Source organism: Tachypleus tridentatus, chromosome 7, assembly GCF_004210375.1.
Source record: "Tachypleus tridentatus isolate NWPU-2018 chromosome 7, ASM421037v1, whole genome shotgun sequence".
Classification (NCBI taxonomy): Eukaryota; Metazoa; Arthropoda; class Merostomata; order Xiphosura; family Limulidae; genus Tachypleus; species Tachypleus tridentatus.
The window spans coordinates 144,490,807-144,513,308 of NC_134831.1; the positions used below are offsets into that span (position 1 = coordinate 144,490,807).

The following is a 22,502-nucleotide window of genomic DNA, read 5'->3' on the forward strand; positions in this document are numbered from 1 at the left end:
TATATAACACTAAATTTTGTAAATGGATGAACACATTGAACTAAAAGATGCACCACTGCGCGGCAATGATAGCTACGGCTCTGTGGAAGTCGAACAGAAACAAACTGTACTGGAGTCGTACGGTTATGAGTATGGGAATAGACCTACATTGGGCCGAGGATCGTACGCAATAGTACGTGTAGCTGACTCTTCACAACACCGTCGTGAGGTTGCTATAAAAATAATATCTAAGCGAAAAGCTCCTCCGGAATACATTGAAAAGTTTTTGCCGAGAGAAATAAACGTGATTAGAATTCTTCGACACTCAAATATTATCCGCTTTTTGCAGATGATTGAAACAATGCATAGGTAATACTGGTTTTAAAATGTAATAGAATAGTTAGGCCTAGATGAAAAAAAAACAGGTTATTATATGATGTGTGTTGTAGAAGGAAATAGGCAAGAACCATACAATGATCTGTGTACTGCTGGTATTTGCCGAGATTGTAAAACCCACGCTGAAACCTGTAATGTCTAATACTATTTATAGTACAAAATAATCCTTTATTCTGTCTTTAACCAATACTGTTCTAATTTTAATGAACATTTTATATATGTACATATTTTATCATTTTTCATTACACCTCGACACATCAATGAAGTGTCATTGTAACAAGGTAAACATTACTTGTGTAACACAGTAACTGAGTAACACTTGTTATCAAAGCAACCTGTCACTAAACATGTTTCGAAGTTTTAGTGCGTCATCATCAGGAATGCAATAGTTTGTGAGAGCCAGACCTATTTATACATTAAGTACAATCTATGTACTTCCGTATTAAATCATTTCACGTCGTATGCTAACCACATTTTCATGAGGTCCACCATCCTTCTTTAATATTTCAAACGTATTTTTCTTGCATTTAATTATCTCGATAGATTTGAGTAGATTGACAACAATAAAATAACGACCCCCATATTGAATCTTAAGTTTGATTAGTATTCTCTTTCGTGAACATTAATTATCTATTTTAATTTTCTTCTAGTTTGTCGTATGTGAACTCTTTCATATTTACTTTATATTGTATATTGAATCATGAGTTTTATTAATGTAATCTTTCGTGTTCATTAATTATTTATTTTAAATTTCTTCTGGTTTGTCGTATGTGAACTCTTTCATATTTACTTTATATTGTATATTGAATCATGTGTTTTATTAATGTAATCTTTCGTGCTCATTAATTATTTATTTTAATTTTTTCTGGTTTGTTCTACGTGAACCTTTTCATATTTACATTATATTGTATATGTACCTGATTTTTCTGTTATATTACTTTTATCTTTAGTTATATTAACAATTTGTCTTAATTTATTTACCGGTCTGTAGATTGGAAAAATATGTTTATTCCAGTTATTTGACAAGATAAAACATGTATAAATGGCATTATAAAACGTTCTTTTTACGTTTTTCAACAAATTACTTTAGCATAATCTTTTTCATTCCTTTTTTGAGATTTTTATCAGTCCTGTCAACACTAATAGGATTGAACTAGACTTCTACTGCTGTATACTTAATTAACAATAACTCGTTATTAATGCTTACATTTTACAACATAATTTTAATATCCTATCCGCATAAGAATAGAAAAACAGTACTTTTTCTGAAGTTTAGTTTGAAACGCTTTTTGATATGGAGATATGATTACACATATGGATGAATAGCATTTTCCAGTTTTCCTTTACTTGTACTTACCAAAACGTCCGACAGAGGTAAACACTTATTTAACTAAATTCATAAATTTAGTTTAATTGGAAATGTTATTAAAGTAGTTAGCAAAAAATAGCTAGTTCGACACTTGCATGCCACTGTATGAAAAATGTGTCATTAACATTGTTTCGTGTTATAAATTCTCTTGGACGAGTCTTTGATTTATTTTGTTACTTATTACGATTTTAAGTATCCTGAAACTAGTTAACTTGTAATTCGAATTTAGAAAGTAATTAAATGTCGATACGTATCAATTTTATATTTGCCAACATTATAGTTACATGCATTTTTCGTACTTAGCACAATTTTTTTAATATACAAACAATAGTACAGTTTATAATAACGGTTATTTCAAATGTTTTACGACCTTTCACACAGTATTGAGTCTTATATGAGGACTGAAACTGAATATTTTATCGGTGGTTCACTATGAGCGAATTAGTTTCGAGTTGATATCGGTATAGTTCACTTCACGGGTAGCTAGGTGGCTCTCTTCTTGGCTGGCCTCACGCAGTTTACAAGCTAAAGTTTCACCAAAGAAGATCTGTACTCATAGAAATACTAACGTCCGAAGTTAATTCTCTGAAGTTAAAGGATTTATAACGTTCGAGATCTTTAAACATTTCTAGTCAAATATCTGTAGTTCCCTGACTGATAAGTTTATCTAAGGTTTATAGTATACCAACTGTTGGAAATTACCAATATATTTTGTTTTTCCACTTGTTACGATGACTATCTTATGTAATCTTTAGGCAAGATTCTCGAAATTTCAGTTGGCAATAATATTGGCAGTCACTAGTATTTTATATACACGCATTTACATTGTTATTTTTACGCTCGAGAATTTTCTACAAATTTAGAGAATAGGCGAGATTTTCGCAATACGCATTTAACAATAGTCACATGAATTTCTGAATATATATTTAACTAAAACAAACATCAACGTTAAAATTAATATGCATTAGTAAATCTGTTACAACATACCATAATCAGGTTTTTGGTTTTTCATCCGTTTTATTTAAATTTATTCCTAATCTAAATCTAATTCTTCAAATAAAATTTTCTTTTCTTTTAATTTATTACTTTGATGAGCGTTGAAAAAGCACCAAACAACATTAAGATATCATGTTGCTGTATTGCATATTTAATTCAACGATTTCTTAACTATTAAATTTTAAGGATAGAAGTATTTACAATGTTTTCTCTATGAATTTTGCTACGTTCCACGTGGGTCCGGCATGGCCAAGTGTGTTAAGGCGTTTGACTCGTAATCCGAGGGTCGCGGGTTCAAATCCCGGTCGCACCAAACATGCTCGCCCTTTCAGTCGTGGGGGCGTTTTAATGTTACGGTCAATCCCAGTATTTGTTAGTAAAAGAGTAGCTCAAAAGTTGGCGATTGGTGGTGATGACTAATTGCCTTCCTTCTAGTCTTACACTGCTAAATTAGGGACGGCTAGCGCAGATAGCCCTCGAGTAGCTTTGCGCGAAATTAAAAAAAAACAATCGAACGCTGTGTGCTTTGTCAACATGTAACTTTTTAAAGTTAGTTTAAATTTCATTTATAATGTCGTCTTTATATACGTTCTTTATATACACAGAAATTAAAATCCGTGCTTGAAACATCTAACTGTTTATCATTTAAAATTAGATCCAGTTTATTTATAATTTTAGGGCTTTTTCCAAAAAAAATTGTTTTTCTTCTACGGTAATGAATTCAGTTTGTAAAGTTCTTGGCCCTCATTTTTTTCAATAAGATTTTAAATTATTTATCCAGTGTAATCTTACATTTATCTCTGATGTTATCCATGAATTTCTTTCCCATTCTGTCCGCCCCTGTGGCGCAGCAGTATATCGGTGGTCTTACAACGTTAGAAATCAGGTTTTTGATATCCATGGTGGGCAGAGCAGAGATAGCCCTTTGTATAGTTTTGGGCTTAAATGCTAACAAACAAGCCCGTTCCGTCTAGTTTTCTTTCCTTCTCGTTTAGATGAAGCTGTATCCAATAGATACACTCTTGTTTTCCGCTGCGGAACTCTTCTGTCGACTTTTAATATACAGTATATTTTTTATAGTGTTCTTACTTTAATATTACACGTTTTTTGACATTACAATTCATTTGTATGAACTTTTGTATTGTCTTATTTCTTTTACACTTCTTTAGAACTTCCTGTTGTAAGCACGTTTTCAACTTCAGTCTTTGTCTTGCAAAACATTTCTACATATATCGTGTTGCTAAACTTATACTGATATTCAAACGGTACTTGTGCAGATCCTTGGTCAAAAATCGTTGATCATTTACACAGTCCATCTGAATATTGATTGTATTATGTATGTGTATTATTCTCTGAAAGTTGTGGCTTATAGTATTATATCTTTAAGAAGAAATACGAGTTACGATCTGAATCCGTACCATGGTTAAAAATAATGAGCGTGACTTTTCCTACAGAACGCCTGGTGCTGCTTGGGTTGGTAAAATTTACCAATTATTGTACAGGGTGGCCCGTAAGTCCCTACCCATCCATATATCTTATATATCCAGTGTATCGGTGTGCTGTCCCTCATTCTCGCTGCATAACATTATGCGACGCCATGTTCTGTGAGACATTTTTCTCAACATAGCAGGGGTTATTGTTCCAAATGCCGCGGTAACAGCTGCCTTCAACTCATCATTAGTATTATAACGCTGTTTATAATAACTTATGGATAGGTAGGGACTTACGGGCCACCGTGTATAGTGTTTCACGGTAAACGTGGCTTGTATACCAACCATTGTTTAAATGGGCTGTTCTCGTGACGTTTTCAGCGTTAATTTTACATAACTGTTTTTAAACTTTTAATTGCATATTATTGTGTCTGAGAGTACCGCAAAACGTAAATTAATAAATACAATTTTCACTGGTAACATTCCACCCTTTCTATTTTATTTGTTGCTGCTAAGTGAATTTCAATTAACGTTTGTAACTGAAAGTTATTTTTTTATTTTTGTTTTTTCATGCAGTATTGTTGTGATAATTTATTCCACACTTTGTAACACTGAATGATGGATGGTTAACAAAATAATTAGTTCATTGCTAGGTACTGCTAACTTAAGGACGTTGTTAAGGTGTCTGTAACAAAATTACAGTATAATAATAATTGCGCTGAAAAAAAAATGTAAGAGTCCTAGTTAAATTAATTCCATGAATGGCTAAACCCACTTAATTAATAAAGAATGATCCAGGGAGTAGCAAATATGATGCAGACGAACCTTTGCGTAAATAAACCCCATTGAATTCATACTGATATAAAATTGGGGATATATTAGGCAAGGGATCATGTGGAACAGTACAAATTGCTTCTTCCTCAAGGCGCCGTCGTGAGTTGGCTATAAAAGTTATCTCCAAACGAAAGACACTTATCAGATATCTTTTAAAGTTTTTGCCCAGAGAAGTAAATGTGATTAAAAGTCTCCAACACTCTAATATTCTCAGCTTTTAACTGTTGATTGAGACAATAAACAGGTAACATTTAAGTGTATTGAAATTTACTTTAAATAGTTGGTACTAGACAAATAATGTACTGGAAGGAAATTTGTGTTTCTTTTTTGAATTTCGCGCAAAGTTACATGACGGCTATCTGTGCTAGCCATCTCTAATTTAGCAGTGTAAGACTAGAGGGAAGGCAGCTAGCCATCACCACCCACCGCCAATTCTTGGGCTACTCTTTTACCAACGAATAGTTGGATTGACCGTAACATTATAACGCCCCCACGGCTGAAAGGGCGACCATGTTTGTTGGGACGGGGACTCGAACCCGCAGGAAATTTGTTATACGTATGTATATGTAAATACAAAAAAAAATACAAAATACATTCAACACATTCTGTCTTTTGATTTAATTTGTGAGTTCATGAGCTATAGTACAGTATTAAATGAATAACGTCTAACACTAAATAGTAACGTAACAATACAATTTTAACAATTGTTATTACGATGTGTACACCTTTTACAAACCGGCAGAGAATGATTATAAATTAGACTGTCTTACATATTAGTATTAGGCTCATGTATTGCCCCTAATTAACTCCATTGAGGGACGTTGCAAATTGTGAAAGGGGTAACTAATTATAGTATTTGTGCAGTTCTGGATTTTTTGTTTTCTTTCGCATGTGATTTGTTAATTTCGCCGTTAATAATTGTATGCACATTTGCTTGTTTTTTTTAAAACCAAAATTACGGTAATAAATGTGGATTATATGCTGGGTTACTATTGCTGTCACAAAACTTAAGGTTTATAACAATATCGGGGATAGGGACATTAATTAAGGGCAGTACGGTATTTCATTTTAAAACGCTAAATCTTAATTTGAAGAATTTTCAAGAATTAAGAGTGTGTATATTAAGAATGTAATTTTTAAAATTGAAATAGGCCTAGTATTAATATCGTGTGACTAGTAGTTTTACTGAATATATTACGCAGTTGTTATCATAATCGTTACACGTAACTGTTGTATTGGTAAAGTTGAAAACTGCGACATACTTTTAAGTAAGCAGAAGTTGCGAGTCTTTATTGATAATATACAAATGTAGTGGTTGATTTCTCGAATAGTTGAGATGTAGCATTTTCATTCTTGATAACTCATTCTTGAAATAGCTCGTAGGAACGTGAAGCTTGTAATATTCTTGTCATTATAAATTCTTTTAAAGATATTCCACCAGGTAGTGTTTTGGTTTTGTTTAGCTAAGGTGAGCCACGGATTTTCATTGCTTTTGCCCTTTGGTGGCTCAACGGTAAGTCTGAGGGCGCTAAAACCTTGGTTTCGATATACACAGTGGGAAAATCCATATAGCCCATTGTGTAGTTCTGTGCTTAACAAAAAACAAACCATTGATTTTGTGATTGTTTTACGAAGCTCAATCAAAAAGTATTCCTCACAACACATGATACCTATTGCTCTGGATTCCCTATGCAATATGTTTTTCACTGTCATTATAGTTAACCTTAGTTTTAACCTATCTTGAGTTGTAATTGGTGTTAGATATTAACCTTTTACGTTTCAGCTACTGTGAAAAGTTTAGATCGAATATATTTCTATATTATGCTTACCAGAATTAAGAATGTTTTTATTTGATTTTACAAAGTATTAATTTTGAAATTGAATGATCTTATACACGAAGCAAGACCTAAGTGGAGTAATTCAGCAGGTATTGCTGTTAAGACTTTATCTGCCAAGTGATCCAACTGACGGAACGTAATTCAGAATGGAGTTAATATATGCTTCTTATGGGAAACCCAACTGGTCAGGATCCAAATTATGTGTAATCTTGTTCTCCATAACATTGTAATATACATATACAGGGGCTCACCACTCACTACTTCAGTTTAGTTCCAGCTGCCTGAATGAATACATAGGAGGCTTTACCAAGTTTCCCTGTTATCTTTGCCTTTGGGACAGCAGGGACACCGCAGCTCACTACAACAGGAAGCACTGGCCACAACGGACCGAGTTCTCTTTGGGAAGGTACAATGTCAAGTGTGAGCTACTAGTGGACCTCCAGAAGGTGTTGTTCCCACCATTGCACATAAAATTGGGTCTTATGAAACAATTTGTCACAGCTCTTCATAAGGAGTCTGTAGTCTTCAAGTACCTTCGAGACTTCTTCCCTAAGCTGTCTGAGGCAAAGGTCAAAGGTGACATCGTCGATGGACTACAAATAAGGAAGATTCTGGAGTGCACAGAATTCTTCAAGAAGCTAAGTAGAAAGGAAAACAAAATCTTGGGGCAGCTTTGTCGCAGTGGTTCAGGACTTCTTGGGCAATTACAAGGCCGATAATTATGTGTAACTAGTTGAGGCTTTAGAAGTACGGCAAAATGGGCTGTAGGATGTCCCTGAAAGTCCATATCCTTGACGCTCATCTTGATAAATTCAAGGAGAACACGGGAGCACACTCAGAGGAGCAAGACGAGCGCTTCCACCAAGATATACTGGACTTTGAACGCCGCTACCAAGGAGCGTATAGCGAAAAAATGATGGGAGACTATATTTGGGGGCTGATACATAAAAGTGCTTTACATTACAGACGCAAATCTCGAAAAACTACTCACTTCTAAACTTTTTGTTCATTTTTGTATAAATACATGTAAATCTTGATTCATATGTGTTGTTTTATTCAGACCTTATGTAAATGAAAATGTGCAAATTTCCTCGTTTTTACACAGAAAATAGGTTAATTTCTAAATTTCATTATCCAGGTCACAAAAACAAAGTTCGAAGGGAATGATGGCCATTTTCTGTACTTTTACAACATAAGCGATTAAGAAATAACACATACTATCCAGGAACAAAATTTGTGTTACATAGTGTATTCTGACCGACGAATAACATTAGCTAGATACTTAATATAACCTAAAATTGATCTAATTAAAAAATAAAAAAACTGGTATACAAAACATAGCACGACAATGTGGAAATATTTGCACAGGAGAAAGTAAAGCAACGTAAAGTACAAAATACATTAACACAAAAAATGTTAGAAATAACAATACAGAGATATTGCCTTCACTCAACATGCTAATGAAATTAAATTCACGATTCAATATGGAAATGAAACATATTTTAGTACAAGATGTAATCATCAGTGGTAGCAATATCCATGAATGTACTGAGATAATAAAATATAAAAATAGTTGAACTATTAAATAAGGATAAATGGCAAGAAGGAAGAGTTGTTAATAGACGACGTGTGATCATTTTAAGTTAAATTGTACGTAACTTCAATCGTGTGATTTTTGATAGCTTATATGTTAGTCTTAACTTCTGCAAAATAGTTCATTCTTGGTGATAACTGGAGTAATAAGGCCACCAAACGTGTAGTGTACGAAACTGTTTTGAGTCTCACAGTATTTTACCTTTATAGAGTAATTCATTAAGTATAGCTAAAATTGTTATATTATTTTGGTACAGGAGACAGCCTAATTTGTAAATATATATTGTATACTGTTAAACTTTGGCTGTATATCTTTAATACTTCTGTGTTATTGTAAACTTACACAAGTGCCATCCCAATATTAGTAAGTCTTGTTTTTCTTTTATCACACTATTTCCTTACAATGTACCTTTTTCTTCTAAATAATACAAAACATTAACATACAAGAAATGTGAAATCGTCATCCAAAGTCCTTACAAAAATATATTAAACTGAACTAAAGGATCTTACAAATCCTACATTAATAGTTCTTACATACCCAACCTTCAACAGAACTACAAATCCTACATTAATAGTTCATACATACCCAACCTTCAATAGAACTACAAATCCTACATTAATAGTTCATACATACCCAACCTTCAACAAAACTACAAATCCTACATTAATAGTTCATACATACCCAACCTTCAACAGAACTACAAATCCTACATTAATAGTTCATACATACCCAACCTTCAACAGAACTACAAATCCTACATTAATAGTTCATACATACCCAACCTTCAACAGAACTACAAATCCTACATTAATAGTTCATACATACCCAACCTTCAACAGAACTACAAATCCTACATTAATAGTTCATACATACCCAACCTTCAACAGAACTACAAATCCTACATTAATAGTTCATACATACCCAACCTTCAACAGAACTACAAATCCTACATTAATAGTTCATACATACCCAACCTTCAACAGAACTACAAATCCTACATTAATAGTTCTTACATACCCAACCATTAACAGAACTACAAATCCTACGTTAATAGTTTTTACATACCCAACCATTAACAGAACTACAAATCCTACGTTAATAGTTTTTACATACCCAACCATTAACAGAACTACAAATCCTACATTAATAGTTCTTACATACACAACTTTCAACATAACTACAAATCCTACATTAATAATTCTTACTTACTTTTGATTATTTATTCAGTATAAAACACGAGAAAGCCGAGACATGCTTATCTACTTCCATTTAGTTTTTCCGTCCCGGTATACTGAATGAAGCGAATCGAGCTTAAATTTTAGGGTGGTTTTATTTCTATATTAACAACTTGAAGAGTAACTGCCTTCTCAAAAGTGGCTTCAGACAGTGAAAGGCAGTAGGTGTTGAAGTTCTTACCGTTAATTGATTTTCCTTGATTACTCGCTAGATTAAGATCAGCGTCTACATTTTGTTTGATACATGGGATATTCCAATCACTTTTAGGTGTTAATACCACAGGCATTATCCGTTATGATTACTAGGCAGTGGTTATTCTATATTAATTAAGTTCATTGTTGATTTATGTTGCTGACTTAATGGCCTGTTAACGATTAATGAAAGTAATAGTATTAGAGCTTTAGACCTATTCATTCAATTATATATATATATATATATATATATATATATATAGACAAATACACACATATATATGCATGTAATAAAAAACAGTTTCACATATCTTATTTCTTATAGAGTTTATATCGTAATGGAACTTGCTACTAATGGCGATCTCTTACAAATGATAAAGAAAGATCACATTATTGAAGAGCGAAGAGCTTGTAAATGGTTTCATAATTTGGTAGATGGGATTAGCTACTGTCATGAAAAAGTAAGTGCAATTTTAGATCCTCTAAACAAACTCAAAACCAAAGACTTGCTGTGTTATTAATATGTTGCGTTGGTAAAAACTGGTGTTGAAACACGTATTTTTATATTGCTAACAAGGAATATTTCAGACTAATACAAAATAATGCAAAATGTATATGAAATTTTAAGGAATATTATTTATATGCAAAGATATCGCATAGTACATGGTATAATTTTCGCGTTGGTCATCATTCTCGCGTGAAAACACGATTTGGAATTCAACCATAAGTTTGCACACATGGATACTTGGGTTGGCCGGTGGGCATCCCGGAGGGTGTGTCCAGCGGGTTACAAATCCTCTCCGCCTTGATCCTTCCGGTCAACAGGAAGTCGAGTGTACTTCTGCTAATGTTTGCACAATACTCACGCGATGTGCCACAAAGAGAAAAATAGCAATTTTTTTTTGTGAATCTTTAGAGAAAAATAATTTAGTGGAATGGCAAAACACTAATTTTTTGCCGTATATATTTCATATTTTTATACACATCGTATATGGCTATGGAAAAACGTTTTGCATCTCAATAGAATTATCTCGTATCGCTTTATAGAGTCAAATATAATCTTAAAAGCTCCATGGGAGAAACTAAAGGATAACTTGAACCTTCAGATCCTCGTCGAGTCCATGTCTGAGAGGATTAAGGAAACATTGAAAAACCATGGAATGTGTGGCCTTAAAAACATACTCAGTAAAGTCTTTCCGATTCATCACGTGTTTTCTTTTCCTGCATATCTAAGAATGCTGATGTTTCTATTACAAGGTGTATCATTACGTATGTTGTTGAAAGACATGTAAGTACTGGAAATGACATTACATATCTTGTTGAAGGACATATAAGTACTGGAAATGGCATTCCATATCTTGTTAAAGTACGTGTAAATACTGTAAGTGGTTTCCTTTACTCAGTGTGAGAAGTTCTTTGGTTCGAACCGCTGTTAGCATACCTGATACCGACATAAACCTGTTTACAACAGTAACATGTAAACTTGTTAACAACGTACATCCACGAAGAGTTGGAATAGAATCTTTCACCTTGGAAAAGGCTTTTAACAAGTAAAATTTAGATCTTCTATTTAACATTATGTAATCAAGGAAACCCAATTTATATCGCATAAAGTTTTAAAATTTTCAATTTGGTATGAGAAATAAGAATGAAAGTCAAAATTCCCTAAAACTTTGAGACATTAAATCGAGGTGAAAGATTCCATTCTAATACACTGGTGATTGTAGATGGTTTATATGTGCTTGTTGTAAACTGTACACTATCTGGCGGTTCGAATGAAGGAACTTTTCAAACCGAAAGAAGGAAATAATTCTGGTATTTACAGACACTGCAACAACATAAGTAACGAGATACTTTGTACTATGGATTTCAGTATTCTCAGCTCAGCAGAGAACGTTAAAGTTACAGGTAATCATGAAATACCCTGCAAAAACTAAATATTACTACTATGGTTTCCAGTAGACTTTTGTGATATAATTTCAGTTTATTTGATTAAATAATGTTAGGTAAAGACCTAAATTATATTTTTTCTTTACTGCGTCTCATTTCTAAAATTCTATGATGATACGAAATTTTCATCCATAGTCGTAAAATTTCTTTTATTTCAATTATTTAACAAACAAAATTTAACTTTGTTTCATGATTAAAATTACTGCAGAAGTGTTTTCTTACATTCTTTCTAATTGGTCTTTTACAGGTTTTTAATTAAAAGTATATAAAAATAAGGACTTAGAACCATATCTTATTTACCTATCATTCTATAGAAAAGGTATCAGCTGAACCGGATCTACACCAGCCAAAAGCGCGTTTGATATATATATTAGGTAGAAAATAATTATTGTTCAGTGGTATGAATGACATAAGCTGGCGATGTAATAGACTTTCTAGGCCAAAAAAAAATTAATAATAAAATTCCTGCTATCAAGTTAAGTAATTCTAAGCTCTGAAACTTGTTTTACGAAACTCATTAGTCACTAGAGGGCACTTTAGAAGAGTAGGAAGAAACAAGACTGGCGTTTCTAGGGGGAAAAAATGTAATGAATCAGTCTAATATACTATAAAACCTTTAGTGCTAAGCACATACTAAGTAATTAACCTTTCTTTTGAAATTTAAAGTTTGGTAAGAATAAAAGCCAAAAATTTCAAATACTTGGAATAATTTTAGGTACGTAAATGTTTCAGTATTAGTCGGTATCAGTCGCTTTATCCGGTTATGTTAGTGTAGAATAAATTATTGTTAGTAAGCATACAAATTTTAGGTGCAGTTCTTGTTTGTTTGTTTGTTTTTTGTAATACAGAACAAAATTTATTGTCAGTTGGCCGTAACGAATTTAGATGTGGACTGTAAACCCTTGGAGACATATTAGTAAAAATATAAATTGTTGGAAAGGGTTTAGTAAAGGTTTACTGGGATGGAGAGGCTGCCGTATGAGTAGAAGTTGAAATATCTGAAATTGAGAAGAGTTTGAGAGGATCTAATTGAAGTGTTTAAGATTGTAACGTGAATTGACAGTGTTGATGGATCATCTTTTTTATACTTAACAGTGAGAGGTGTAGGACCGGGGTACACGAGCATACATTTTGGCAGGGTGGGTATCAACTCTATTTAATAATTATTTTTCTAACTGGGTGTCTGGTCTATGGAATGGGTTGCCTTCAGATGTTGTAGAGACAGTAACTTTAAATGAGGTTAACAAAAAGCTTGATAAGTATATGAATGATAAGGGTTGATTTTAAGTTGCTCTTTTTTAACTTAATGTTGATTAAAATTTGAAACAGCCAAAATGGACCAATAGGTGTGTTTGTTTTTGTTTTGTTTTAATTTAACACAAAACTACACAACTACTGTTCTTTTTTAACTTAATGTTGTTTGAAATTTGAAACAGCCGAAATGGACCAATAGGTGTGTTTGTTTTGTTTTTTTTAAATTTAACACAAAACTACACAAGGGCTGTCTGCGCTAGCCGTCCCTAATTTAGCAGTGTAAGACTAGAGGGAATGCAGCTGGTCATCACCATCCACCTCCATTTCTTGGGCTACTCTTTTACCAAGGAATAGTGGGATTGGCCATCATATATTAACGCCCTCATTGCTGAAAGGATGAGCATGTTTTATTAACGGGGATTCGAACCCATGATCCTCAGATTACGAGTTAAGTGCCCTAACCACCTGGCCATGTCGGGCCGGATCAGTAGGCTCCATGTTGTCCCAAAACGTTATTTTATGTAATATATAAGCATTCTTGCTGACTTAGAAATTCCACCTTTCATTACGTTCTAATCTGGATGACATCAAAGCACTGATTGCTTCCTACCATCCTGTATGTCTTTCCTTACAGGAAACATTTTTGAAACCTGCCGATACAGTCATCTTTCGGCACTTTTCTTTGTATAGAAATTACAGGCTGTATGATGGATGAGTGCATGTAGGGGTGGCACTGTTGGTTGATCAGCATTTGCCCACCCTGTCTTTGTCACTCAACACACCCTTGGAGGCCGTAGTCATCCGTGTTTCCTTGGGTCATACCATCACTGTTTATACTCTCTACCTGTCACCTGGAGAAACATATGATCAATCAGACCTAGATGCTCTCATTGAACAGTTGCCGTCTCCCTTTTTAATTCTGGGGGACTACTTTAATGGACATCATCCCCTCTAAGGAAGTACTGTTATTGATAGGAGGGGTTGCTCCATAGAGCATATGCTCTCAGATCTCAACCTTTCTCTTTTTAATAGAGGTTCTTCTACTTATTTTCATGCACCTAGTCAGTCCTTTACTGCTGTTGGTCTCTCAGTTTGCTCCCCTTCATTATTCTCCCATTTTTCATGGAGGGTTGACAATAATCCACGAGGCAGTTATCATTTTCCTATAATTTTGATAGAGACTGGCCGTGGTCGATGCCACCCAACCTGCGTGCCCCGGTGGAAGCTGGATTAGGCAGACTGGCCCTTTTTCACTGCTCTCGCAGAATTTGATCCTGCCACCGTCCTTCAGCCATCAATAGACGACTGTGTGGCAGCACTAACTGACTGTATTATACAAGCAGATGCTCAATGTATTCCTAAAACCTCGACACGTTTTCCACTATATCCACGTTCGTGGTGAAATTCTGCCTGCCACATGGCAGGAGGCTCAAAAACGGGCCTGGGATACATTCTGTAGATATTCCACACTTTCAAACCGCATCGCTTTCCAGCGGGCCCATGCACATGCTCGGTGGGTAAGACGTCAAAGCCAGAAGGAATCTTGAATTAAGTTCACAACTGGCGTATCTTCTGCCATCAGTTCCAAAGTCATATGGGACAAGATTCGAAAAGTCAGTGGGCAATACAATTCTGTCATCCTCTCAATTTTACTCTCTGATGGTCAGGAAGTAGCTTATATCCGGAGCATCGCCGATATTCTAGGTGAAAGCTATTGCCGTGTATCTAGCACTTCTGCTTCTTCCTCCACCTTCTTAGCCATCAAGACTCAGGCAGAGCGATCACCTCTTTCCGTTCGAGCTGCTTGTCTCTATGACTATAATCGTCCTTTACACTGGTGGAACTGAAACTGGTTCTTCGTCGGTCTAGCAGTATATCGGTTGGACCAGATGATGTACACTATGACACGCTGCGCCATCTATCTTTTGCTTCTCTTGATATTCTTCTAATTGTTTTTAACTGGATCTGGCAGGAGAATGTTTTTCCTGATGCCTGGCGTCAGGCTATTATCTTACCTTTCTCTAAGCCTGGGAAGGATCCCAAGATTCCTTAAAACTACCGTCCAATTGCTTTGATGAGCTGTTTCTGTAAGACCTAAGAGAGGATGGTTAATGCTCGTCTTGTTTGGTTCCTCGAATCAAACAACCTCCTCTCGCCCACCCAGTGTGGGTTCCGACGATAGAGCTCCACCATGGACCATCTGATTCGACTTGAAACGTCAATCACAGAAGCCTTTCTCAAACGACATCTTGTATCAGTATTCTTTGACATTGAGAAGGCTTATGACATAACATGGAAGTATGGTATTTTGCGAGACCTCCATATATATGGTTATGTGGCCATTTGCCCATTTTTATTAAATTTTTTTTAATGGACAGGAGATTCCAGGTTGGTATGGGTTCGACACTTTCTCATTCTTTTCTACAGGAACTTGGAGTCCCACAGGGTTGTGTTCTGAGTGTCACACTTTTCAGTATAAAGATTAATGCCATCACGGAACGACTCCCTCTCACTGTTGCAAACGGGCTCTATGTCGACGACTCTCACATCTCATGTCAGTCGTCGAACATGAGATATATTGAGCGGCAGCTACAAACTGCTCTCAGTCGTTTACTGAAGTGGACAACGGCAAACAGCTTTAATTTCTTTCTCTCTAAAACCGTTTGCATGCACTTTTGCCGCCAACGGAGTATTCACCCTGATCCTGACCTCCGTATCGGTGAAGTTGCGCTGCCTGTGACTAAGTTCTTGTGGCTTATCTTTTACCGTAAGCTGACCTTTATACCACACATTAAGCAGCTGCGGGTCAAATGTACAAGAGTACTGAACATCCTTCGTGTCCTCTCTTCCACCACTTGGGGAGCGGATCGATGTTCTACGCTAAAGATATATCGTGCTCATATTCGATCGAAACTCGACTATAGATCACTGGTCTATGGCTCTGCCAGACCCTCGGCCTTAAAGATGCTGGACCACATTCATCATCAAGGACTTCGGCTGTGCACTGGGACTTTCCGCACCTCCCCAGTTCAGAGCTTATACATAGAGTCTCGTGAACTTTCTTTGCACCTCCGCCGTTTGCAACTGTCTTTACTATATGCTTCGAAACTTCGTTACTTATCAATGCATCCCACCTGAGGTTGTGGTTTCCTTCCTCAGTGGGAAATACTTTTTCAGAACAGGCTATCTGCCATTGCTCCTTTTGGCCTTCGTAGCCAGGCGAAGTTGGATGAATTGGGTCTGTCCTCGGATAACATTGCAGAATCCACTTGTCAGCCTATCCCACCATGGCTTATTACAGTCCCCAAATGTGACCATTCTTTAAGTCATCTGAGAAAATCAGATACTCTCGATTGGAAGTACCGTCTTTTATTTACTGAACATCTTTCGAACAATCTATCCCTTCCTATTTATACAGATGGTTCAAAATCAGGTGACTCTGTGGATTCTGCCATCATTTGTTGCGGTTCGGTGGTTGAGCGCAGAATCCCATCTACAGCTTCTGTGCTCACAGCTGAACTGTACGCCATTTCTCTTGCCCTGAATCACATAGAAGCGAAGTAGTACTCCAACTGCACTATTTATACTGACTTGCTTAGTTCTATACTGGCCCTGGAATCGCTACATGTTGGCTCACACCCTGTTCTCACTGATATTCAAAACTGTCTGGCCCATTTCTCATTCACTGCTACTTCTATCCAGTTTTTCTGGATATCAGGCCACGTTGGTATTCGCGGGAACGAGCTCGCAGACACGGCAGCTAAATCTATCTGCTCTGGCACTATCACCACTGTGCCTGTTCCATACATGGACTATGGTCCTGTATTCAAGGCTCGGCTCCGTGCCAGTTGGCAGTCGACTAGGAGTGAACTTTTCCAACTAAAACCCTGTATTGGACTTTGGCCGTCTTGTTTTCGCAAGGATCGGAACAAGGAAGTTGTTCTAACTAGACTAGGTATTGGTCACAGTTTTTTAACTCATCGTTTTCTTTAATCTGGAACTGATGCATCAGTGTGTAATTTGTGTAACACTCAAATCACAATAAGCCACATTTTAATTTCTTGCCGTCGTTACGACTCTCAACGACAGCACCATTTTAAGCATGTTCTGTCCCAAGGTTTGTCCATAACGTTAGACAGTGTTATTGGTGATGGTGACACTGTCCACCTTGGTAAAGTTTTTAGTTTTTTTAAAGGCCATTAATCTTTTAAATGTCATTTAAGTTTTTAATTTATACATTAAACCTTTTTAATGTGGTTCCCTTTTAACAATCACAATCTCTGTAGTTCGATTTGAAACTAGAAAATGACCGTAACATTAAATAACTCGACACTAGGACTGGAAAGACCTACTTCGGGTGACTAACGCTGCTGTTTGAACTACCCGTTAGTCATCCTGGAGAGTTATTACAATTTTGCTGTATGTCTTTTAAAACTTTTATTGCTTTACTTTTTGATCATGGCCGTAATGACACATAATCCGGAACTAAGACTGGAAAGGCCAACTTCAGGTGACTGACAGTGGTTCTTGTACTTATCTGTTAGTCTTCCTGGCGGGTTATGATCATTACCATTATGCTACAGAAAGTCCTTTACAACTTCTATTACTGTAGTTTCTCTCTTAACATTGTAGACTGGATGTCAACATTGGTTTTATGTCATTTATGTTTTTACATGCTATTTTGTTTTACCTTCATTTCCTTTTATGAATTTCACTACAGTTACTTTACTTTTTACCGGATGTTTGGCGCAGGTAACCTGGCTGCTTTGTGCCATAAAACACTTGATCAACCAACCAAACAACCTATACATTTTGTTTTGAAATTTATGGCAATAAACCCATATCACATATTTGATTTCTAGTACTATCATATGATTTACAACTACTGAACCATACATTTTGTTTTTGAATTTGTAGCAATAAACCCATATCACATATTTGATTTCTCGTAGTATAGTATAATTCACAACAACTGAACTATCCACACCCTACGAAGTAGTCGGCCCGGTATGGCCAAGCGTGTTAAGGCATGCAACTTGTAATCGGAGGGTCGCGAGTTCGCATCCCGGTCCCGCCAAACATGCTCGCCCTTTCAGCCGTGGGGGCTTTATAATGTGACGGTCAATCCCACTATTCGTTGGTAAAAGAGCAGCCCAAGAGTTAGCGGAGGGTGGTGATGACTACCTGCCTTCCCTCTAGTCTTACACTGCTGAATTAGGGACGGCTGGCACAGATAGCCTTCGAGTAGCTTTGTGCGAAATTCAAAAACAAACAAACAAACAAACGACGTAGTTACAGGGACAAACAACATAAAACACTATTATATTTACATAGATAACCAATAATAACTGAAGTATACAGTAATCACGCTCCTTGTGAATGTGACGTAGTAGTACGCGATATTTCTCTAAGGAATTTTTCTACTAGAAGCCATAACGAACGTCTACATATAAAAGAAATTCTCTAGTTGGACAATACATATTTTGTTACAAATGTATTGTGTGTATTTATTATATAAACCATTATTAGAGGAATAATGACAGATATTCTAAAATGCATAGATTAATTATTCTTCCACACTTCTAAATAATCTTTATGACTTTTGTATTTCTTTGAGTGAAGTTAAAATCATGTACTGTTATTTAATTAGTTTATTTTATTTTCATGGAAAAGAAGAATTACTTTTAAATAGCATATATACACACTCAAATTTTTGAATTTTTAACAGCTGATAATTATTTGAAATATATAATTCCCCAACCTTACTACTAACTCCTATTCGCACACATAGGAAGAATCAGTAAGAGATGTGAACTAATAAAACATATATAATTTATTTCTAGAAGTAAAATGTATCTTTTTATCGCAATAGGGAGTGGTTCATCGAGACTTGAAATGTGAGAACCTTCTTTTGGACAATTATTATGTTCTAAAGATCACAGACTTTGGCTTTGCTAAGGTTGTGGATGGAGTTAATCTTCAAGCTATTAAATCAATGCCTGAACATGCTCTCAGCACCACTTTTTGTGGAAGCTACGCGTATGCTCCTCCCGAGATTCTTAAAGGCATTCCATATATCCCTCACTTAGCAGATATATGGAGTATGGGAGTGATTCTTTACATTATGGTCTTTGGTAAATTTCCTTTTAACGATTCCGACCACCGAAAGTTGCTCCAGCAAGTTCAAAAGCCAGTTGAGTTTCCACCTAGTCCTCTGGTGTCAAGTGAGGTGAACGGTTTTATAAACAAACTACTCGTGTCTGCTAGTGATCGGGCATATGTTGAAGATATCCGAAGAGATCCTTGGTATAAATATGCTCTTACGGCTAAACGTCCAGGATGTACAGCAGTCTCTCAAGCAATACACAGTAACCTTGATAGCAAATCAGAACGTGACAAAACGCAAGAAAGGTCATAAAAACTAAATTGTGACTATTTCATAAACAAGCCACTGTTTTGCTATGTACTAACGTAAAAATGTAAAGTTTACAGTTGAGTGGGTTGAAAACATGGTATTTATTTTTATATATTATCTGTTGTTTAATATTAGCAGTGAATTTGTGTACAAATTAAATCACAATGTGTTAATATATTAGAATATAAAAATGATGATACATTCTCTGAAAACGTTATTTAAGCATTTTGTTTTAGTTTAATGCTATGAAAATAATTATCCCAGCCGGAAGTTCACAATGCTTAACACTTTTATTCTCAAATTAATGCTTTATTGTATGTATATAATGTGTATCAAATGTTGCAAATATACATTGTTTAGTAAAATTACTATCAGAAAATGTAGTTGAATAAATATGTTAAAAGTTTGATAACATGGCCAGTTTATTTTGGTAAAATAAAAATTATGTAAATTAAGAGTGTGACGTTATAAATGATTAATATTCGATAAAATAAATTATGTATATGCGAAATATATATACAATAATTACCTATGAAATGTAAACCAAAATTGATATACAAATAACATTTTATATGTCCTTTTATGTGTATGCTATAGATACGTTACTATAAATATAAATACACCAGTCAGTGAAAACATAGCATTTTAGGTCAATTTATGTATACAAACACAAATTTAAAAACTCCGGCAACATATCATTTGCTACTGGATATATCTCTCTATCATAACATCTAAATGTTTTAACTAATTTTTATAGAGTATCTGAAAGTAGGCAAAAAAGGGATAACATTATATAATGCAAACGTTTTTGAAAGGGTGCAATTGAGTATAGTACATAGGCAACACGTGAGTTTTTTGTTTGGGTAGACTGTTCTATCACGTTCGGAGATATTGCACAGTAGAAAAAAACGAAAAAAAAACAGTTCTCCCTCTTATAAAAAAATAAACTCCCTTCAGTAACATCCAGACATACGCCCTGCTTCATTCTCTCTCAATACATACTATATGCAATTTGTGAGTTGGTGAGAATAATACCCTGTAAGGGACAATTTATTTGGGGAAACTGTTTGTTCATCCATGAGAGGTGTTTAGGGGGTGATCTTCCTCAAGTGGTTAGGGAAGAACTAACTCTCGCTGGCCCCTGCGAGTTACGTGAAAGCTAATGTTGCGCGTATGAATTTGCTCAAGTGAAGTTAAAACTAATTCGTAAAGAAAACCGAGAGAAATGTTGTGAGTATAGTAACTAATAAAATACATTGGGCCTAACTCTGTAAAAATAGAGAAATCAGGAGGCAAAAGCGTTTATACTTAATGATAAAAAACGCACACAAGGAGAACTGGAAAAATTAGAAGTAATATACAAATAGTGGATTAGAAAAAGTAAACGGGAAAATATAAAGAAATTAAGAGAAGTAAAGATTTTGTAAAGTCGAGGTAGTACAAACAGAAAAATAATTTAGCATCTGTAAAATGTGTCGCATGCTACTGAAACAAGAGTATGCAGTCTCCAACATAATTACAGCTACTTTGCCTGATATCTCTAATACAACCCTTTTTGCCAATTACTTTAATATTGAAGTTTCATGTTTAATGTGAGATGAATTGTTTTTCAAGGAAGGCTGTAAAGGACGTTCTAGATAATTAATCATCTGAAATTAAACTTGGTAAAAATAGTATTTTTCATTATGTAACGGGTACGTGAGAATGCTTATTGAAAACAATCTTATTACCAGTTAAAATGTTAAAAACAAATAGGCATATAATCCTTTATGAGTTTAAAAAAGGCAATAGTGCAGCAGAAACTACATTAAACATTCAAGGTGTTTATGGTGCGGAGTCTCTCAGTGAAAGAAAATGTTGAAGGTGGTTTGAGAAGTTCAGGTGACTACAGCTTAAGTGATGCGCCACGTTCAGATCGTCCTGTTGAGTATAATGATGAACCTGACGATGACCGAAGAAGGTCGAAACGTTGTTCGCTCCTCCACATAAAAATGTTCTCAACCCAAACCAGCTGTTTTTACATATATATTTTTCTTTACAAGTGAGTTTTCTCGTCATCAATGATTATCACTGATAATGATGACTTGCTGCTGGCTGTCGAAGATTGTGCTGTAACAGTTGAAGAACTAGCACCATCATCTGCAACAGCTTGGAAAGGTGTTAAAACTTGGAAAAGGGTTCCCCCATGATTTGACAGAAGACAATTTTAGAACAAGAGTGGACATTTGCCCTTCTCTGCACTCTCGTGAACGTACCTCACCTTTTTTGGACAGGTTAGTGACTGGAGATGGCAAATGGATATTTTATAAAAATGTTAAGCACCGCAGACAATGGCTCAGTGCAGGTAAACTGGCTAAAGTACAGCCCAAGATGGACCTCCACCCTAGTAAAGTCTTGTTAAGCGTTTGTTGGGATATTGTTGGTGTGATCCACTTTGAGTTGCTGCCAGTTAATGTAACGATTACATCAGACTTCTATTGTCAACAGTTAGAGCGCTTGAATATTGCACTGAAAGAAAAGAGGCCTGCTTTGATCAGTCGTAAAGGTGTTGTGTTACACCAGGATAGTGCACGGCTTCATACAACAAGAATCACATCTACAAAGATTGAAGAGCTAGCCTGGGAAAAACTTCCACATCCTCCTTATTCTACAGACCTTGCCCCATCTGATTGTCATTTATTCCGAAGTTTGCAGAACTATTTTGATGGAAAAGAGCTTGGAACACATGAAGATGTCAAAACTACCCTCTCTACATTCTTTTCCTTAAAATCCGAAGAATTTTATAGAAGTGGCATTCAAAAGCTTGTGAATCGTTGGCGGGAAGTAATTAATAATAATTAAACACATTATTGATTAAATAACATTAAAAGCGTTTGAAATCATTTCTATTTTTCTGAACCTAAAATCGAACATTACTTAAGGGATGACCTGATACATGGAAAAGTTGGATCTATAACCAAGTTATAAATACACTGAGATTACAATTGGAATATTTATTGTTTTTCCTATTAGTGGCTGAT

General features: G+C 35.3%; 1 protein-coding gene across 1 annotated transcript; it reads left to right on the top strand.

The window, feature by feature from the left end:
• Positions 1-19,712, top strand: LOC143258154 (testis-specific serine/threonine-protein kinase 3-like). Its single transcript, XM_076517168.1, has 3 exons — positions 1-348; positions 10,189-10,324; positions 18,940-19,712. The coding sequence occupies exons 1-3, from the start codon at positions 23-25 to the stop codon at positions 19,483-19,485; spliced, it is 1,008 nt and encodes a 335-aa protein (XP_076373283.1). The 5' UTR covers positions 1-22; the 3' UTR covers positions 19,486-19,712.
• The last annotated feature ends 2,790 nt before the right edge of the window (positions 19,713-22,502 follow it).

Excerpts from the sequence above, each read along its gene's own strand:
- LOC143258154 (XM_076517168.1), top strand. The coding sequence starts at position 23 with ATGGATGAACACATTGAACTAAAAGATGCACCACTGCGCGGCAATGAT. Across the intron at positions 349-10,188 it reads ATGATTGAAACAATGCATAG|AGTTTATATCGTAATGGAAC; the intron begins GTAATACTGGTT and ends TATTTCTTATAG. Across the intron at positions 10,325-18,939 it reads TTAGCTACTGTCATGAAAAA|GGAGTGGTTCATCGAGACTT; the intron begins GTAAGTGCAATT and ends TTATCGCAATAG.